At 36.7% G+C, this 19,692-nt stretch overlaps 1 protein-coding gene across 1 annotated transcript in view; it reads left to right on the top strand.

The window, feature by feature from the left end:
* Window positions 1–19,692, top strand: part of CFAP43 (cilia and flagella associated protein 43) — a gene marked incomplete at both ends in the record, with an annotated part of 98,509 nt that overhangs the window by 17,514 nt on the left and 61,303 nt on the right. The window contains 5 exons of the mRNA XM_082855006.1: window positions 2,989–3,148; window positions 6,500–6,567; window positions 8,172–8,303; window positions 12,611–12,727; window positions 19,194–19,274. Coding sequence (XP_082711132.1) covers window positions 2,989–3,148; window positions 6,500–6,567; window positions 8,172–8,303; window positions 12,611–12,727; window positions 19,194–19,274 — 558 coding nt within the window. The remainder of the gene's footprint in view (window positions 1–2,988; window positions 3,149–6,499; window positions 6,568–8,171; window positions 8,304–12,610; window positions 12,728–19,193; window positions 19,275–19,692) is intronic.

The following is a 19,692-nucleotide window of genomic DNA, read 5'->3' on the forward strand; positions in this document are numbered from 1 at the left end:
AAACACATCAGCCATCAAGGTTTACAACTTGAAACAATGTTTCTATGCTTAGTTTTTGATGCCAAAGAACCCACATTTTCAACCATCTCAGATTTGTGTGTGTGTGTGTGTGTGTGTGTGCAACAAATTTCTGTGGGAGCCCACATCATTCACCCTTTGTGCCAACTTGATGGTTCCTACATAAAACATTTAAAATACAAGCAATTGTTCTTGTTATTTGAAAAATGCTATGAAATGCCACCTTTAAATAAGTAAATGTGGAGTTACCATTTTTTAAAATGCTCATAATAAACAGACATCTTTATTTCCTAGGACTTTTGTAACTCAGTGCATTTTAACCTTTTTCTGAAAACAGAAATTTAATATTAAAATATGACATCTCTAAATCATACAGGGAACATTATTAAAGCCATTTACTTTACATTTAAATTAGAAATCAACTTCCTCAGTATTTACTTCTTTCATTTTATAGACAAATAAGGTGAGAAAAATTGCTAAAAACAATGAGTGAAAGCATAACTAAACTTAGATCTCAAATGTCTTGATTCTATTTCTTCCTGTGAATGAAATTTCTTGTGACCCAGTACCAATGGCAAAGAAACCAGTAATGACTTGACCTATTTAAGGGTCTTAAAAATTGACAAATGTGGATTTTTATAAAATTACAAATGTTAAATACTCCCCTATTTCTCTTATAGCTAACACTAGAAAGACACATTAAATAGGACTTTAAATAGGCCCGCATCACGTTACACAACTTATTTGGGGCATTAGAAATGGTATCCAGTAGTAGCATGGGGGAAATCAAAGGCAGGTGTTATCTGGGCAGAATTGGATCCAAGATAGTGAATTTAATCTCAAGGGTCCAGTTTTCTTTTTCCATCTACTTTTTTTTTTTTAAAGCAGAAGTTGCTAAACAGAAATTCCTTTTAAAACTCAAGCATTCTGACACATATTCAGATGCTTACAATTTCTAAAGCAATATTAAGTTGGGCTTGAGTTTTTTACATTTTGTCCTCGAGTGATCAAAATGTTTGATTCCAGAGGACTGAACAAGGAGGTGGTGTTACCAACAAATACTTTTAAACACTATTGGCACCTTTTCTTTTAAAATTCTCAAGTTCCAGGATTGAAAATTATTGTTTCTGCTTGCACCACATAATATTACATTCATTTTTAAATGGCACAGAACATATTTACTGATGAAAGAAAGTAATAGGAAGACAAGCCCAGGTTTCTCTTAAAGTAAGAAAAGCCACACACAATACTAGTTTAATATACCAAGGCAAGAAAATTCCAAGTTTTAATTCTCACCTTCTATGGCATACATACAGATTCACTGGTATTGTGAGAACCAGATATGTGTGGTTTTTTAAAGATTTTTGAGCCCATTGCCATACGAGGTAAGAGTCTGTCTTTTTGTGATTTATAGTCTAAAGTCATCAAGACAACCCAGGCAACTTTTAAATAATGATGATTAAATAATGATAGTCAGTGAGTAACTCTTTTCCCTCTGAGTCATATCTCAGTTTAGACACCACAAAAATGTCATTAATCAGCAACAGTTTAATCCTTTTGAGTGGTTTTGTCCCCTTTCTTTTCCTGCCCACTGGGTGGCGAAATTGTTACTCAAGTATTTATTTTCTAACAATCCAAGGCTATGAGGGCATGAAATAGGCCAATCATACAATTAAAGACAATGTATCCTTTAAAAAATTATCATATGGTGTGCTTCTATGTATGACTTCTGCCTTAGTCATATTTCCAGGTCCATCCCAAATGATAATTCTCTCTCTGTCCACTTCCTTCACTCTACCAAGAAGAACAAATTGCTTTCTCATAGATTCTCTTGTAATAGTTAAACACTCTTCTACTATAGCCTACTATGTTTTCTTTTTTCTTTTTTTTTTTCCAAGAAGATGTTGGGGGTAGGAGTTTATTTATTTATTTATTTATTTTTGCCGTGTTGGGTCTTCGTTTCTGTGCGAGGGCTTTCCCTAGTTGTGGCAAGCAGGGGCCACTCTTCATTGCGGTGCTTGGGCCTCTCACTATTGCGGCCCTTCTTGTTGTGGAGCACAGGCTCCAGACGTGCAGGCTCAGTAGTTGTGGCTTATGGGCCTAGTTGCTCCGTGGCATGTGGGATCCTCCCAGACCAGGGCTCGAACCCGTGTCCCCTGTCTTAGCAGGCAGACTCTCAACCACTGCGCCACCAGGGAAGCTCCTGTTTTTTACATTTTTAAGTGATTTTTAAAAAAAAGGGATATGTGACAGAGACCTATGTGGTCTGCAAAGCCTATTCTCTACCTGGTCCTTTACAGGAAAAATTTGCCATAGACCCTTGGTCCATATTATTTTTAGTTCCCAAAACCAGCATTTCTTCTAGGCACATCCCAAAGATTTGTGCATTTCTCTCTGAGTTCTCCATGGAATCAAAGTCAAGTAGGATGTTTCATGAGCTAGAGAGGCTACCAGAGGCAGATAAAGTGTCCTCTTATTCCCCGTGACAGTTAACCAAGCAGAGGATCGAGGCCAGCCTCTCCATAGCCACTCAAGGAAAATCACATTCATGCCCCCCTGCAGAACCAGGAGGGGAAAGGTTGACCAAAATTTTCCTCAAATGGTGTGATTTTAGCTAAACAATGACTTTCTTAGATCCAAGATATCAAAAAGTCTACCAAGAAACAGTGTAGAAGTTATTACCCAAGACTTTTGTGGGACTTCCCTGGTGGTGCAGTGGTTAAGAATCCGCCTGCCAATGCAGGGGACATGGGTTCGAGCCCTGGCCCAGGAAGATCCCACATGCTGCGGAGCAACTAATCCTGTGCGCCACAACTACTAAGCCAGCGCGCGTAGAGCCCGTGCTCCACAACCAGAGAAGCCACCACATGTTCATCTATTTTGTCTTGGAAATTGTTTTTGCTGAGTATTTCTCTGGCTCTTAAGCCATGACTGTTGTCTTAACACAAGGTTTTAAATCTTTCCTTGAAGCCTAAAGACGATCTATATACTTTGGTTCACCCGACTATGCACTGCTGGACTCCAACAAGTGACCTATATGTTGGCTGTGAAGAGGGTCATCTTTTAATGATTAGTGGAGAAAACTTGAAGGTAACTGTGCTTAATAAGATAGAAGACGGACCACCAAGGGGTAAGAAACTGCTTTGCTTTATCTTCCCAGAAGTGTAGCCATTGGTGATGGTTTTGCACTTGACAATGGATGTTTTGTTCCCTATTTTTCTCTTTCTAGAGACATCTTTGATTCCTCCTTCTTTATCCTCTAGTTCATTACCGAGTCCTCTGGGTGTTTCTTGTAGCTAACTAATGTTTATTGAGTGCTCTATGCTCTAGACTTTCTGCTATCACTCTATATGTATATGTCACATAATCCTTAAAACAAATTTGTAAGGAAATACATTTTTATCTTCATGATATAGATGAGGAAATGGAGGCATTAAGAGGTTAAGAAACATGCCCAAATTCACATAACTAGTAAATTATGGAGCTGACACCTGAACCCAGACAATGACTTCAGAGTCCAAGTTCGTAGCTACTATGCTATATCCTTTCCCATACATATATGCCTGTTGTGTTTAATCAGCTAATGTGCCTTCCACAATGACCCTTTCTCCACAAGACCTTCTTTTAAGACCAACTGCCGTCTTGAAAATTACTTTTTGTTGCTTGGTTAGAATTTCTGAGAGAATCTGACCTATTCTCCTTGGATCTGGTGTCCATTCCTGGTCCCATCAGCTGTGGCCAGAGTTGGGCCTGACTCAGAGAAGCCAATGTCACCTTGTGGGGGGCTACGTGTAGACACTTTGAGAAGGGATTCTCACCAGGGCAAGTTCTCCAACCTGACCAATGCACGCTCCACTCCAATTCCTCTTATTATTTCACACCTTGATTTCTGCAGCAACCTTAGGGCTGACTTCATTGACCTTAATCCGCAGCTGACCCAAATCAGGCATCTCATCCCTGCCAAACTTGAAGACCATTTTCAACATATAACTCAAGGACTACTTTGCCTTGATTTCAAGCCCTCTCTAATCTGATCTTACCTGCACCATTAATATTATTTTAATAATATTATTAAAATAAAAATATTATTATTTTAATAATATTATTTCCTGCTACTCCCCAGTATGAGTTTCTTGATCTAGCCAGTCATTTCTTCCCATCATTTTACAGACATACCACCCAGCTCATTCCCTTGCCACCTTACTCTCTGAATCCTCCAGTTCCCAGCTCAAACACCACATCCTACAGCAAGTTTTCCCGGCTGCATGTCCCTTATCTGCTCCCTCTCCTGTTCCCTGACTCACTCCACTGAGAAAGTGAAGCCATTAGGTTCAACTTTCCTACCCCAGTCCCCATCTCTCTTCCCTTTACTGTCACCTGTACTCTCCAGGCCCAGTCCACCCTCTGATCTCATGTCCACAATGCCATCCCTCAGCTCTCTAAAAACTAAGCCTCTTTTCTGGCCTATCTTTCCAGTTTCAGCTCTCCCACTTGATCCTTTTAGAAGTTCTTATCATTCCTGTGCTTTCTCTAAATTCTGCCTGCTGGCATTGGTAGTTACCTTTGTCTAGGATGCCCTTCTCTTCCTTGTCTACCTGGCAAAATTATCCATTCTGGAGCCTTCCTCTGTCCTCACCCCAACCTACAGGCAAAATCAGGTGCCCCATTTGGGGTTCCATCAGACTCACTTCTTTGTTAGAGCCTCTTCCTGTGCTGTTACAACGCCCCATGTGCCTGTCTGTCTGTCTGTCTTTGCCACTAGTCACCAACTCTTTGAAGTTAGGAACTGTGACTTACTCAAACTTTGGCTCTATAGTTTAATTCCAGAGATTGCTAGGGAGTAAATTGGCACTTCTGTGTGTTTGTAAAGTGAATTACCAAACAATGTTTCGCATTTCCAAATCCCTATCACACTTGTAATGTTTTACACAATTTAGGACTTAGTTGTACGTAGTCTTTTTTTTTTGGCCACACTTCGCGGCATGCTGGATCTTAGTTCCCTGACCAGGGATCGAACCTGCGCCCCCTGCAGTAGAAGCGCAGAGTCTTAACCAATAGACCACCAAGGAAGTCCCTGTATGTTGTCTTATATTGTTCACTATTTCCTTTCTGTACACTATTTTTTATTATTTTCATGATATATTATAAATACTTTTAAATAAATATTTATCTAGCTTCTACAATGTGGAGGACACTAAGCAAGGGGCCTCCAAGTTGACATAGGTGGCAAATATATAATCTCATAATCAGCACCTTGAAGGTGCTGATTTATATTTTATTAGAGAGAATAAGACAAGTTGACAAATAATTGCAGCCAGGAAAATTAAGATGTGAGGAGAACTTCATAAAGTGCTATGGGAATTCAGATGAGGGAAAACTGCCAAGTTAGGTCATTTTGTAGGTGGCATTTAATATAGCCCTTAAAGGATGTGTTCACAGACAGAGATGAGGGTAGGTGGAATTTGGGGCAATGGTATCTGCATAAACAAGAAAACATGGGGAAGGCTGAGAAAAAGAACTGGTCCGGTTTGTCTGGAGCATCGAGTGTTATGCAGGAATAGTGGGGAACAAAGGGACATCTATCTGATGCCATATCTGACCTTGAATGTCTGACTAAGGCATTTATACTTAATTCAGCTGACAGTGGACTGACATCAACTCCTGAATGGGGATGTGCCCCAACTGGAATTGTGCTTGGGGAGATTAATTATCCATAGTTCAGGGAAGCACAATCCTAGAAGTGGGTGGCTATAAGTAGCAGGCACCTAGACTAGGCCAGGAGTCATAGCAACCTGGACTCTGGTGGCAGTTGGATTGGAAAGAAGAGACTGCTGGGGTGAATAGTCTTTGAGGAAAGGACAGTATGTGTCTTAGCATCTGGCGAAATGCCAAGCATGTAGTGTTAAGTTAGTAGAAGTCTGATACATGTCTCTGAGCCTTTGATCTTGTAGTTCTTGTGGTTTATCTACATAAAAGCTAATATGCTTTTTGTTACTTTCCCCAGGACAATATTTTATTAATAACAAAGTTCTTATAGATCACTTTTTCTTTTTACTTTTTTAAGTCCACTGTGTTTTATTTACTGAGGTATAAATTTATGTACCATAAAATGTACAAATCTTAAGTATACAGCTTAATAATTATACAGTTTTTGTCTTTTTCCTTTCTGACCCCTTAAAATTTCTGATAATTGCTTTCCTAAAAAAGAAAATATATTAACTATATAATTCCACAATGTTACTTCCATAGAGCTGATGATACAGGACATTAAAAGAAAAAAACTTGTGTGATTTACATCAGTAGTCATTGCAAAACAGCTTTTATTCTTCATTGTTTGAGAAGCATAGCACATATCCTGATAGGACGTTGATTTGTGGAAAGAAGAATTACAAAGAAATGAATAGTCCTAGGAAAGCAAGTGAGATTAATTACTCTGTACAGCACTTTTAATTACGTGTCACCTTGTTTTTCTTTTCCAAAGTTGGAAGAAATCTTGTCAGTCCAGTCACCGTGGCATATCAGAAGGGAGGCGTGCTTGCTTCTGGAATTGTAATGTATTTTTTTCTTCAAAATTAATTGCTTTCAAGAAAATATACAAACATCTGAAGCTAACACAACGTTGTAAATTAACTATACTTCAATTAAAAAATGGTTAAAAATTTATTTCAAATAGAAAGAAAAGAAAATATATAATTTCCATTTGCTTCCATTTTCTATGATGAGCCATAATTTGGGATGTCAAGTTCTGTCAGGTTATTAATTAAAATTCTGTTTGGGGAGATGTTTATTGTAAAACTTTTTATTATGAAGAATTTCAAATGTATACAAAATTAGAGATAACAGTATAATGATCTATTATATGTCTATCTTACTGCAAATAAGCAAAAACAGGATTAAAAAAATCCAACCCCCCAAACACACACACACACACACACACACACACACACACACACACACACACACACACAAAGGAGTCAAGTCTTAGAGAGTTCACCAGCCAGTAAGTGGAGAAGCTGGGACTTGAACCCAGGTGTGGCAAACTCCAAAGTTCTTGCTCTCATTTATTAGGGCACATAGCCTCAGTAAGTATGAAAAGAGGCCAGACCAAGTTACATTTCCATGTGGTTGTAATCAATGCTAAGGTTTGGAGCTGACCTACACTAAAATCTCAGGTCTACTGGTAGCCGTCCCAGAACACTGTTAGCTTTGTGTCATCTTTTGCCACAGATCACATCTCCAGGAACCTAAGGGCAGCTAGGCAATGATGTCAGAATGAGAGATGTAGCTCCACCAACAAGAAACAATCTGGAGCTCATTAACCTACATGTAGCTTGTAATCTCCTCTCCCCAGCCTTGCAACGGACTACTTCCTCCTACATTTAGTCTGCATTTGTCCTTCTCAAGGCCACCCTTGGTGTGTTTTTTTAACCTAGTTTAAAGGAGAGGTTGGAGTATCTGCTCTGGTGAGGGATGGAGAAGGATGATGGGCATGGAGAAAGCACCTTGCACATTTCTCCCCCCAGGTCTTAAGTCTGAACCCAGCCGTTTTTCTTGAGAGTAGTTAAATTAACCTAAAGCTGTTTACAACTAACTGATCAACATTTAACCAACCCTTTTTTACTGGATACTTGCCCTGTTTCTAGCACTGTGTGAAAAACTAGAAAAGAAAATACAAAGGAAATAAACAGCACACTCCCTACCTTTGAGTCATTTAGAGATTTAGGAAATGCACATAATGATGATTATACATACATTAAGGCTAAGGTCTTTGAAGTAAGGAGACTTCTGGATACCAGCCACACGATAAACTCTGCCTCATCTGCCCCACCTCCTATATAATGAAGAATGTGGTAAGAAGATAAATGCTAAAGAAGTTCAAAGAAAGGAGAGATCAGTAAAGTTTTAGGTAATTGAAAAATGTGTCACAAAAGAGATAAAATTGAAAATTGACCAGGAAACATGGTTAAAAGTTGGCTAAATAAAGGTAAGAAGCCACGGCATTCTAGATAATGTAAACATAGATGATGATTCCAAAAATGAATAGTAGATGGTAATCAATAATTCTTAGCTTGTTTGATGAGGAAAGTATATTGAATACTATGCATTGATCAAGACTAATTTTCTTCATTTATCTCATTGTTTTTGGTCTCTAGGATGGCTTTGTGTATTCTTTTCTTATTGAAGATACAAATTACAAAGTAGAGGATTTTCTTGAGGTTGAAGAGCCTGTGGAACATTTGATGTTTTCTCCCAGTTACAGAATGTTGCTGATTCAGACAGACAAGGTATGCTAGATGGTGGTTTCTTGACATGAAATTTCAGATATTATTATTATCATCATTGCATGACAGGAATGAAGGGCAGAGTGTGTTGCATAATGATAACACTACTAGTCAGGACTCTTTAGCTTGCAAATGAAAAAATACCCAGCTTAAAAGACCTAAATAACAGAAGGATGTTTGTTTGTTTGTTTTTGTGTGTATAACTGAAAGCAAGCAAGGAATTGATATAAATCCAGGAGCTCCCACGAGGCTGCATGCCTTGTTTTTCTGCCATATCTTGGCTCTGTTTCCTCTCTGCTTCCTCCTTTTCTATGCAGACTCGCCCCTGTGGTGTCAAGAGAGCCTTCTGCAACTCCAATTTTGTACTTTTATCCTCTTGGTGACCCTGGTAGAAAATACCAGTTGGAAAAAAATGTCCTGGAATCTAGACTCATTGTACTAACTTGGGTCACCTCTCTACCCCTGGGTCAAGTACTATGTCCAGAGGGATTCTAAACTCTCATTGACCAGGCCTAAGTCACATGTCTACCATTGGACCCTGGGTAGAGTCAATCCACCCAAACATGAACTGAGACTGGGGTCATGGGTGGTTCTCTAAGGAAAACACAGGTTCTGTAAGAGAAGAAGGGAGGGAAATAAATACAGGTTAAAATCAAATGCCCACCTGAATTATACTGTTGGGAAGACTCCTAGGTCAGGATATATTAGTTTATATTGTTAGGCAATGATTTTAGATGAATTACAAGTAAAGTTCAATGATTTTCTGCCTAAAAGAAATTTAAATTTAAATATGGAAAGACTTAAGTTTCTGTAATTACCAGAAGTTAAACTGTGCTAATGATGTTTTAATAAATGACAAATTTAAAATATCTATGGAGAACAGGAAACAATAAAAAAGTAACATAACAGAAGGGAGAAGGACACAAATAGAAGTTCTAAAAAATAAAAATATACTAACAAAGAAAAAATTAAATGAATATGTCTGACAGAAGACTGGAGAATCAATGAATGGAAGATAGATCAGAAGAAGTTGTCCAGAATGAACCCAAGTGACAAAAGTATGGGAAATACAGAAGGGAGGGTAAGAGAAATGAATGATACAGTGAAAAGATCTAACATGTATTTGATTGGAATCCCAAAGAGGAGAGAGAGTGAGACAGAGGTAATATTTAAAGAGATATTTTCCAGAACTGATTAAAGACATGAATTTACAGCTTCAAGAGGCCCAGTGAATCCCAAGCAGGAAAAATATACACACTTAGACTTAACAAAGTGAAATTTTTGAAAACCAAAGACAAAGAAAATCTTAAAAGCAGTCAGAGAAAAAAACAGATTATTTCAAAGGACTTTCAGTTACACTAACAGCTGACTACTCTGGCAATAATGTAAGTAAGAAAGAGTGGAATGAGATCTTCCATGTAGTGCAGGGGTCAGGAAACTGTAGACCCATGGGCCAAAACCAGCCTGCTGCTTGTTTTTGTAAATAAAGTTTTACTGGAACACAGTCAGACCCACTTGTTTATGTATTATCTATGACTGCTTTCACACTACAATGGTAGAATTAAGTAGTTGTGAGAGACCACATGGCCTGCAAAGCCTAGTATATTTACTAGCTGTCCTTTTACAGAAAAAGTTTGCTGACCCCTGATTTAGTGAAATAAGGTTACTACCACCCGGAATTCTATACTCAGGGAAAATACTTTTCAGTACAGGGGTAAAAAAAGACTTTCTATATACTCCAGAATTGAGAGTTTGTTAGCACATCATCACTAGAGAAAATTCTAAAGAATGTACTTCAGGCAGAAGGAAAATGACCCCAGGTGGAAGGACTGTGATGCAAAAAGAATGAAGAGCAGTAGTAAATGTGTAGAGAAATGTAAGTGAACACTGACTGTATAAAACAGCACAAATAATTCAAAGTTGGGTTTAAAAATAACATTGAATTAAAATTCCAGACAACAATAATGTAAGATGGAGGGAAAGGAGTAAATGGAATAATGTATTTCAAGTTTATTTTATTTCCTGGGAAGAGAGTAAATGTTTTAAGTAACTTCTGATATTTATAAGCTAAGTATGCATGTTCTGACTGCTAAGGTAACCATGAAAGAACTGAAACATCAGATGAAATTTCCACATCATAGAGGGGGGAAGTGAAATGTTAAAAAAAAACGCAAAACAAGGTAAGAAAAGAGAGAAAAAGAAACACAAAACAAATGAGAAAATAGAAAGCATAAATTAAAATGTAATGTTTAATCTCAAATATACTAGTAATTACAATTAAAGCAAAACAGAATAGTTGGTCTAGTTAAAAGGCAAATATTACCGTATTTGATTAAAAAAGAATCCAGGGCTTCCCTGGTGGCACAGTGGTTGGGAGTCCGCCTGCTGATGCAGGGGACATGGGTTCGTGCCCCGGTCTGGGAGGATCCCACATGCTGCGGAGCGGCTGGGCCCATGAGCCATGGCCGCTGAGCCTGCACATCCGGAGCCTGTGCTCCGCAATGGGAGAGGCCACAACAGTGAGAGGCCCGTGTACTGCAACACCACCACCAACAACAACAAAAAGAATCCAAACCTAACTCTGCACTGTTTTCAAGTGACATATCTAAAGCATAAGATTGAAAGTAAATTTTAAAAAATACAGTAACATTGAAAATAAATTAAAAATTGAAAGTAAATTTAGAAAATGGGAAAAGATATATCATGCAAACATTAACCAAAAGAAAGCCTTTGGAGATATATTAATATTAGGCAAAAAAGACTTATAGGCAAAGTTCATTACTAAGAATAAATGGGCTTATTTTAGAATAGTAAAAGGTTAAATTCACTAGGAATACATAAACTTTTAAAATATATATGTACCAAATAAAATAGCCTCAAAACATGACAAAATGACAAGGAAAAACAAAATCATGATCTCAATAGGAGATTTTAGTATACTTTTCTCAGTACATGATAGAATAGACTATGTGTACTCAACATAGCAACCAAAGTGAGCAAAGCATCTCTCTCTACTACTCAGAGCCCTCCAGTGATTCCCCATGTTATTCTGAGTAAAAGCCAAAATCTTCACTGTGCTTTACAAGGCCCTTCATGATGTGGACTCCACTCCCCACACTGGCCTTATCTCCCGCGACTCTTCTTATTCACCCTGCTTCAGTCATGCTGGTCATCATGCAGCTTGCTTACACGCACCAGGCATGCTCCTCCCTCAGTGTTTGCACTGGCTGTTCCTTCTGTCTGGAATGCGTTTCCCACAGAATCCACATGAATCCCTTCCTCATTTCCTTCAAGTCTTTTCTCTAAACACACCTTCTCTGTAAAGCCTTTCTTGGACACTCAGTTTAGAATTTCACCCTCTTATTTTGCCATGTCATATCCTCTTTCCCTGCTTTATTTTTTTCTTCTTGTAATTATTGCTCTTTAACTTACAATATATATTATTTAGCTATCTTATTCATTGGCCAAAGTCCCCAGTAGAATGTAAGCTCCATAAGGGCAGGGAACTTTTGTCCGTTTTGTCCTCTGATGCAGCCCCAGCATCCAGAGCTGTGTCTGGCACAGTGTATGCACTCAATATTTGTTGAAGGAATTAATGAAAGGTAAATGAATGAAAGGTAAAATCAGTAAATACCTACCAAATTTTAGACTTTACAGAGTTGTATTTTTTAGATAAACAGGAGCGAAAATATTCATGTTTAACCTAAGTAAACTTGAACTTGTGATCAGTTGAAAGCAGACTTCTTATCGCTAGTTAAATAAACAGACCGTATTACAGTTACTTGGCAGGGATGCATAATGTACAGGATAGATTTTTTGGAGAGGTGAATTTGGAACCTGAGAATGATAAACACGTCATAAGTAACAGCTTCAGCCACACCTCTACAATTTTCACAAATGTACATTTAAAAGTTTTTGTTAGTGCCCACCGTGGTCTAGTATGTGATAGAAGTTAGTTCATCTTAACAACTTTTCTGGTTTTCTACATTTTCCAAATTTTCTGCATAAGTAGACATTATTTTTAAAGTCAGGAAAAAGTGCTTTGATATGTATTGTAATCTTAAAAAAATGCTTGGAAATGGAGAAAAAAAGAAAGTCCTATTTATTGATTATGTTAATTGAGGAATGAATGAATGAATCAATAAACATTTATATTTTAAGCTCCTCAAGGTCAGGGCCTTACTGAGTTTATCTCTACTTCCCCACTACCTTTTCTCACACAGTGCCTTGTTCACAGTAAGCATTTAATAACTATTTGTTGAACTGAACACACAATTGCATTATTTTTTTCTTTTTTGGTATATTTACAGGGATCTATTTATATTTATACTTTTGATGAGGAGCCAACCTTTGAAAAACTCCTAGCGGCTTGTGATGGGAAATTTCAGGCAACAGACTTTATCACACCTGGAAATGAATACTGCATGGTAAGGAATATGGTATTGTTTCACAGTAGGATTTAAGGGTAAGATTTTGGAAGTTCATGTGCAACCTGTTGTAAATCCCTGCATTGGGATTGGGAGCACGAAGTCTTAACCACTGGACCACCAGGGAAGTCCCCCAAACGTACTCTTGAAGATGTGGTAGAAATGCCAACCACTTCCATCATCAAATCTACTCCCCAGTTAGAATGACATCGTCATATTGTGACTTCATAATATTAAGTCTCTGAACATGACCAAAGCAATTAAAATCTTAGGAGCCATCCTGTTTGTTTGTTTGTTTTTATTTTTTAAACTTTTTGTTTTATACTAGAGTATAACAATGTTATACAATGTTGTGATAGTTTCAGGTGTACAGTAAAGTGATTCAGTTATACATATACATGTATCTATTCTTTTTCAAATTCTTTTCCCACTTAGGTTGCTACATGATATTGAGCAGAGTTCCCTGTAGGAGCCATCCTGTTTGTATTCACCATCCAAGCTTTCCAAGCCAGATCGTTAAACACATTCATTGCTAATGAGTTGTCAACACTTATTAAACTATTAGTGTTTACCCTCTCAGAGTGATGCAGCCCGATCTGAAAATGAAAATGAAATAGTTGCCATGCACAAAACATGTATTCAGTCTACTGAGGAAAAAAAAAACAACTTCCCTCTACATGCAGAAAAGAAAATTTTTTTCTGGTGTTTAACTGCTTACTTTTAGTTGGTCTCAAGAAACATATTTCAGTTTTCATATAATTCATCAACAAATCCATTAAGATTTTGGGAGTTCTAGCAAATAAAAAAATACATAGACTATGGAATAGGTAACACTTAAGGTTCCTTCCAATCTTCAGATTCTGATTATGTGATTTTTCTTCCAGATGTTCTCTGATAAGAATTATGTCTGTTTTTAGGGTTGTTTCAACTCAATAAAAAAGTTTAATACAAGATTTTCATGTTTAGGGTTTAGATACTTGATCCATAGTATCATGTTACCCACTCCCTAGTATTCAAGAAACAGAATTTAAATCGTATCACATTGTAGTTACTTTAAGCTGCTTTCAGTCTTGATCCTGTGAAAGAGTAAAAATTATCTGTAAAAATGAATATGAACTTTGGGTTTCCAGTCCAGCATGTAAAGAACCTCACAACAAGAAAAAGCTGAATTGGGCTTCCCTGGTGGTGCAGTGGTTAAGAATCCACCTGCCAATGCAGGGGACACGGGTTCAAGCCCTGGTCCAGGAAGACCCCACAAGCCGCGGAGCAGCTAAGCCCATGCACCACAGCTACTGAGCCTGCACTCTAGAGCCCACGAGCCACGACTACTGAAGCCCGTGTGCCTAGAGCCCATGCTCCGCAACAAGAGAAGCCACCGAAATGAGAGGCCCGCACACCACAATGAAGAGTAGCCCCCACTTGCTGCAACTAGGGAAAGCCCATGCACAGCAACAAAGACCCAATGCAGCCAAAAATAAATTAATTAAATAAATAAATTAATATATCTTAAAAAGAAAAAAGCTGAATAAATTTAAAATCAATAATTCCTCTTAGACCCATCAGATAATTGAGGTCATAGGGAAAACCACTCCCCCCAAAATTATAGAGACAGACAGGCAGATGCAAAGAATTACAGCTTACTAGAGCAGATGCCCAGAAGTAGAAACCACCACTGGAGCCAGTACCCAGGTGGATTACAACTGGAGAAACTGTACATCTCAGACCAAAACAAGGACACCAGAGGAAATTTTAGTTTCTGACACATTCAGCTTCAGCAATCAGTAAACACAGTCTAACTCCTAGCCAGATAAACATAAAACCTCACACTACAGCCTATTTAATTCATATTCTTTTACCCAGTACATCATGTCCAGCTTTGAACAAAAATTATAAGGCATACTAAAAGACAACAACAGAAGAGACAGAGCAAGCATCAGAACTAGACTCAGATATGACAGACACGTTGTAATTACCAGGCCAGAAATTTAAAACAAACTATGATTAATATACTAGGGATTCTTATGGAAACAGTGGACAACATGAAAGAATGACTGGATAATATGAGCAGAGATGTGGAAACTCTAAGAAAGAAAAAAAGAAATATTAGAAATAAAAAGCAGTGTAACAGAAATGAAGAATGCCTTTGGTGGGCTCATCAATAGACTGAATTTTGCAAAGGAAAGAATCAATAAAGAATGTCAGTAGAACCTTCAACACTGAAATGCAAAGAGAAAAAAGAATGAAAAAGAAAGAATATCCAAGAACATGGGACAATTATAAATGGTATAACATACACATAATAGGAATACCAGAAGGAGAAGAAAGGAAGGAAGGAACAGAGGAAATGTTTCACGTAATAATAGCTGAGAATTTTTCAAAATTAATGACAGATCCAGGAAGCTCAGAGAACACTAGCGGGATAAATACCAAAAAAATCTACACCAAAGCTTGTTATATTCAAATGATAGAAAATCAAAAACAAAGTAAAAATTTTGAAAAAAATCCAAAGGGAAAAAAAACCTTACCCTTGAAGAAACAAAGGTAAGAATCACAGTGGTCTGCTCTTCAGAAATCATGTAAGCAAAAGTAGAGTGAATATCTAAAGTGTTGAAAGAAAAAAAAAAAACAAAAAACCCAGGATTCTATATCCAGCAAAATTATCCTTCAAAAGTGAAGGAAAAAATATTTTCTCAGACAAATAAAAATTAAGGGAATTTGACACTAGCAGAACTGCCTTGCAAGGAATGTTAAAAGAAATTTTTCAGAGAGACAGACCAGCAGGCAGAAGATCAAAATCATAGGTGAATTGAACAATACCATCAATCAACTGGACCTAATTGACATCTATAGACTACCTCATCAAATGATAGCACAATATACATTCTTCTCAAGCTCACATGAATTATTCACCAAAATAGATCACATTCTTGGTCATAAAACATACCTTAACCATTTAAAAGAAATACGTTCTCAGGCTACATGGAATTAAATTAGAAGTAAATAACAGAAAGGTAGCTGGAAACTCCCCCCACCCCAAAATAATTGGAGAGTAAACAACACACTTCTAATAACACATGGCTCAAAGAAGTCTTAAGAGTAATTAAAAATTTGAACTAAATGAAAATACTACATATCAAGATTTATGGGATTTTGCAGTGAATACAGGGCTTAGAGGGAAATTTATAGCGTTCAATGCATATATTAGAAAAGAAGAATGTTTAAGATCAATAATCTAAGCCCCCACTTTAGGAAGTAGAAAAAAGAAATTAAATCCAAAGTAAGCAGAAGAAAAGAAATAATAAAAATGAGAGCAGAATGCAATGAAACTAAAAATAGGAAATCAGTAGAGAAAATCCAAGAAACCAAAAGCTGGTTCTTTAAAAAGATCAATAAAATTGATAAACTTCTAGCCAAGTTAATGAGGCAGTGGGGGGAGGGGGGAGAGAGAGAGAGAGGAGATACAAATTACTAACATCAGAAATGAAAATTAAACAGGGGTCATTACTACTGACCCCAGGGACATTAAGAGGATAATAAAAGAGTTCAGTCATCCTTCAGTATTCATGGGGGATTGGTTACAGGACTCCCCGTGGATACCAAAATCCACGAATGGTCACGTCCTTTATATAAAATGGCATAGTACAGTCAGCTCTCCGTATCTGCAGATGCAGAACCCACAGATACAGAGGGCCAACCATATTATGAACAACTCTATGCCTACAAATTTGATAATTTAGATGAAATGGACCAATTCTTTGAAAGATATAATCTACCAAAACTCATACAAGGAGAAATAAATAATCTGAGCCTATATCTATTAAATAAATTGAATAAATAATTAATAATAACATTACAAAACAAAACCTCTCAGCAAACAACAAATAGTGGGTAACTTCTTCAGTCTGATAAAGGACATCTTTAAAAAAGAAAACCTTAATGAAATCAACTGGAAGTCCTAAATGCAATAAGACAAAAAAAAAAAAAAAAAAAAAAGGGGACGTGGGGAATAAAAGGTATTAAGATTGTGAGGGAAGAAATAAAACTTTGTTCTTAGATGACCTGATTGTTTATGTAGAAAATCCCAGAGAATCAATAAAAAATCCTTCTGGAGCTAAGTGATTATAACAAGGTTGCAGGGTGCAAGTTTAATATACAAAAGTCAATTGCTTTCTTATACAAGCAGTGAAGAATTGGAATTTGAAATTTAATACCACACAATAGCATTTATGTTAGCACTGAAAAAGTAAAATAGGAATAAATCTAACAAAATATGTACAGGATATATATGATAAAAACTATTAAACTCTGATGAAAGAAATCAAACAAGATCTAAATAAATGCATAAATATTTCATGTACATGGGTAAGAAGACTCAGTATTATTAAGATGTCGATTCTTTCTAACTTGGCTTATAGATTCAATGCAATTCCGATCAACATCCCAGTAAATTATTTTGTGGATATCAATAAACTGATTCTAGAACTTACTGATTCTAGAACTGATTCTAGAATTGGGTAGGACTAACACTACCCAATTTCAATATTTACTATAAAGCTACAGTAATCAAGACAGTATGGTATTTGTGAGAGAATAAACAAACAGATCAATGGAACAGTGTCTTGAAATATAGTCAACTGACCTTTCACAAATATGCAAAAGCAATTTAATTGAGAAAGCATAGTTTTTTCCAACTAATGGTGCAGGAGGAAATGGACATTCACATGCCAAAAAAGAAAAAAAATCTAGTCACAGATCTTACACCCTTCACAAAAAATTAACTCAAAATGGATTGTAGACCTAAATGTAAAATACGAAAACTATAAAACTCCTAGGAGATAACGAAGGAGAAAAATCTAAGTGACCTTGGGTTTGGTAATGACTTTCTAGACACAACACCAAAAATGCAATCCATGAAAGAAAAAATTGATAAGCTGGACTTCATCAAAATTAAAAACTTCTGCTCTGCAAAAGACACTGTTAAGAGAAAGAAAAGACAAAGCACAGGCTGGAAGAAAAATCTTTGCAAAACATATATCTGATAAAATACTGGTATCCAAAATATACAAAGAACTATTAAAACTCAACAATAAGAAAATAAACAACCCCATTGAAAAATGGGGAAAAAATCTGAATAAACACCTTAACACAGAAGATATACAAATATATGGCAAATAATGATATGGCAAATAATGATGAAAAGATGTTCAACGTTTTTCGTCATTAGAGAATTGCAAATTAAAACAATACTACACACCTATTAGAATGTCTAAAATCCAAAACACTGACAATACAAAGTGCTAGTGAGGATATGGAGCAACAGAAACCCTCATTCACTACTGAGGCAAAATGGTACAGCCACTTTGGAAGACAGTTGACAGCTTCTACAAAATTAAACATACTCTTACCATATGATTCAGCAATTGGGCTTCTTAGTGTTTACCCACATTAGTTGAAATCTTATGCCCACACTAAAATCTGCATGTGAATGCTTATAGCATCTTTATTCATAATTGCCAAAACTTGGAAGCAATCAAGATGTCCTTCAATAAGAGAATGAATAAACAAACTGTGGTACATCCATACAATGGAATATTATTCAGTACTAAAAAGAAATGAGCTATAAAGCCATGAAAAGACATAGAGAAACCTTAAATGCATATTGCTCTGTGAAAGAAGGCAATCTGAGAAAGCTGTATGGTTCCCTCTGTAAGACATTCTGGACAAGGCACAATTGTGGAGACACTAAAAACAATCAGTGGTTGCCAGAGGTTCAGTGGGGAGGGAGGGAGGGATGAAGAGGTGAAGCATAGAGGATTTTTAGGGCAGTGAAACTATTCTGTATGATACTGTGATGGTGGTTACATGTCATCGTACGTTTGTCAAAACCCATAGAATGTATAACACAAAGAGTAAACCCTAATGTAAACTATGGCTTTAGTCCATAACACTGTATCAATATTGGCTCATCAATTCTAACAAATATACCACAATAGTGCAAGTTGTTAGTAACAGGGAAAATTGTATGGATATTGGGAAGGGCAGGGAGGGAAGTGCAACTCTCTACTTTCTGCTCAAATTTTCTGTAATCCTAAAACTGCTCTTTAAAGCAAAGTCTATTAATTTTTTAAAATACCAATTGTGATTTTCTATTTCTAGGCTTATCCACTAGGAAATTCATTGAATTTCCAAGTAACTTATTTCAATTATGTTACACAGAAAAAGAAAACTTTATTTCACTTTTCTAATCCTAATTAGTTATTATGTGTTACTTAAATTGCATTAAAGGTAATAGTTAATATTTGTTCAAATCAGAAGTATTGACGTTGAAATTGTAATTTTAATCCACATAAATAAAATGAAATTTTATACTAAATCATCAGATTGACATACTAGAAAGGAATTTAGAACATACTCCCATAGCAAAGTCTTGTTTTCCATTTGAGTTTTCTTTTTCTTTCTTTTACAGACTCTCACACAGTCAGGAGAAGTTTGTGTTTGGGGTATAGAGGATGGTGCTTGTGTCAGCAGGATTTATCTGAATATCCCAGTAAGTGTGCCTTATAAATGAATTTAAATATATATATACATTGAATTCTACTCCAACCTACTTTTTCATATTCACATGTCAATAGTCTGTGGAAATACTCATTACAGAGGCCTTATTGCATTTTTACCTTATATATTAGAGTAATTCTTGTGTATAAAGTATATTCCACAGCCCAGAGGGTGGAACATAAGGTACTCTATTGGTGTATGGTGGTAGTTATTCCTGAAACCCTAATGGTTTATATCTCACTCAGGCTGTAAGTTCATTGTGGATTGACAGGTTCTCTGCTCCACACGGCCTTTCAGGGAACAAAGTCGACAGAGGCTCCACCAGCTAATAGCTCCTCAGTGCCATGGTATGGGAAGAGTGCTGGAAGGTCTTGAATTAGCAGTTAAGTGCTTTTACTAAAAAATGATAC

This window comes from Leucopleurus acutus, assembly GCF_964270905.1.
Source record: "Leucopleurus acutus genome assembly, chromosome: 14".
Taxonomy (NCBI): domain Eukaryota; kingdom Metazoa; phylum Chordata; class Mammalia; order Artiodactyla; family Delphinidae; genus Leucopleurus; species Leucopleurus acutus.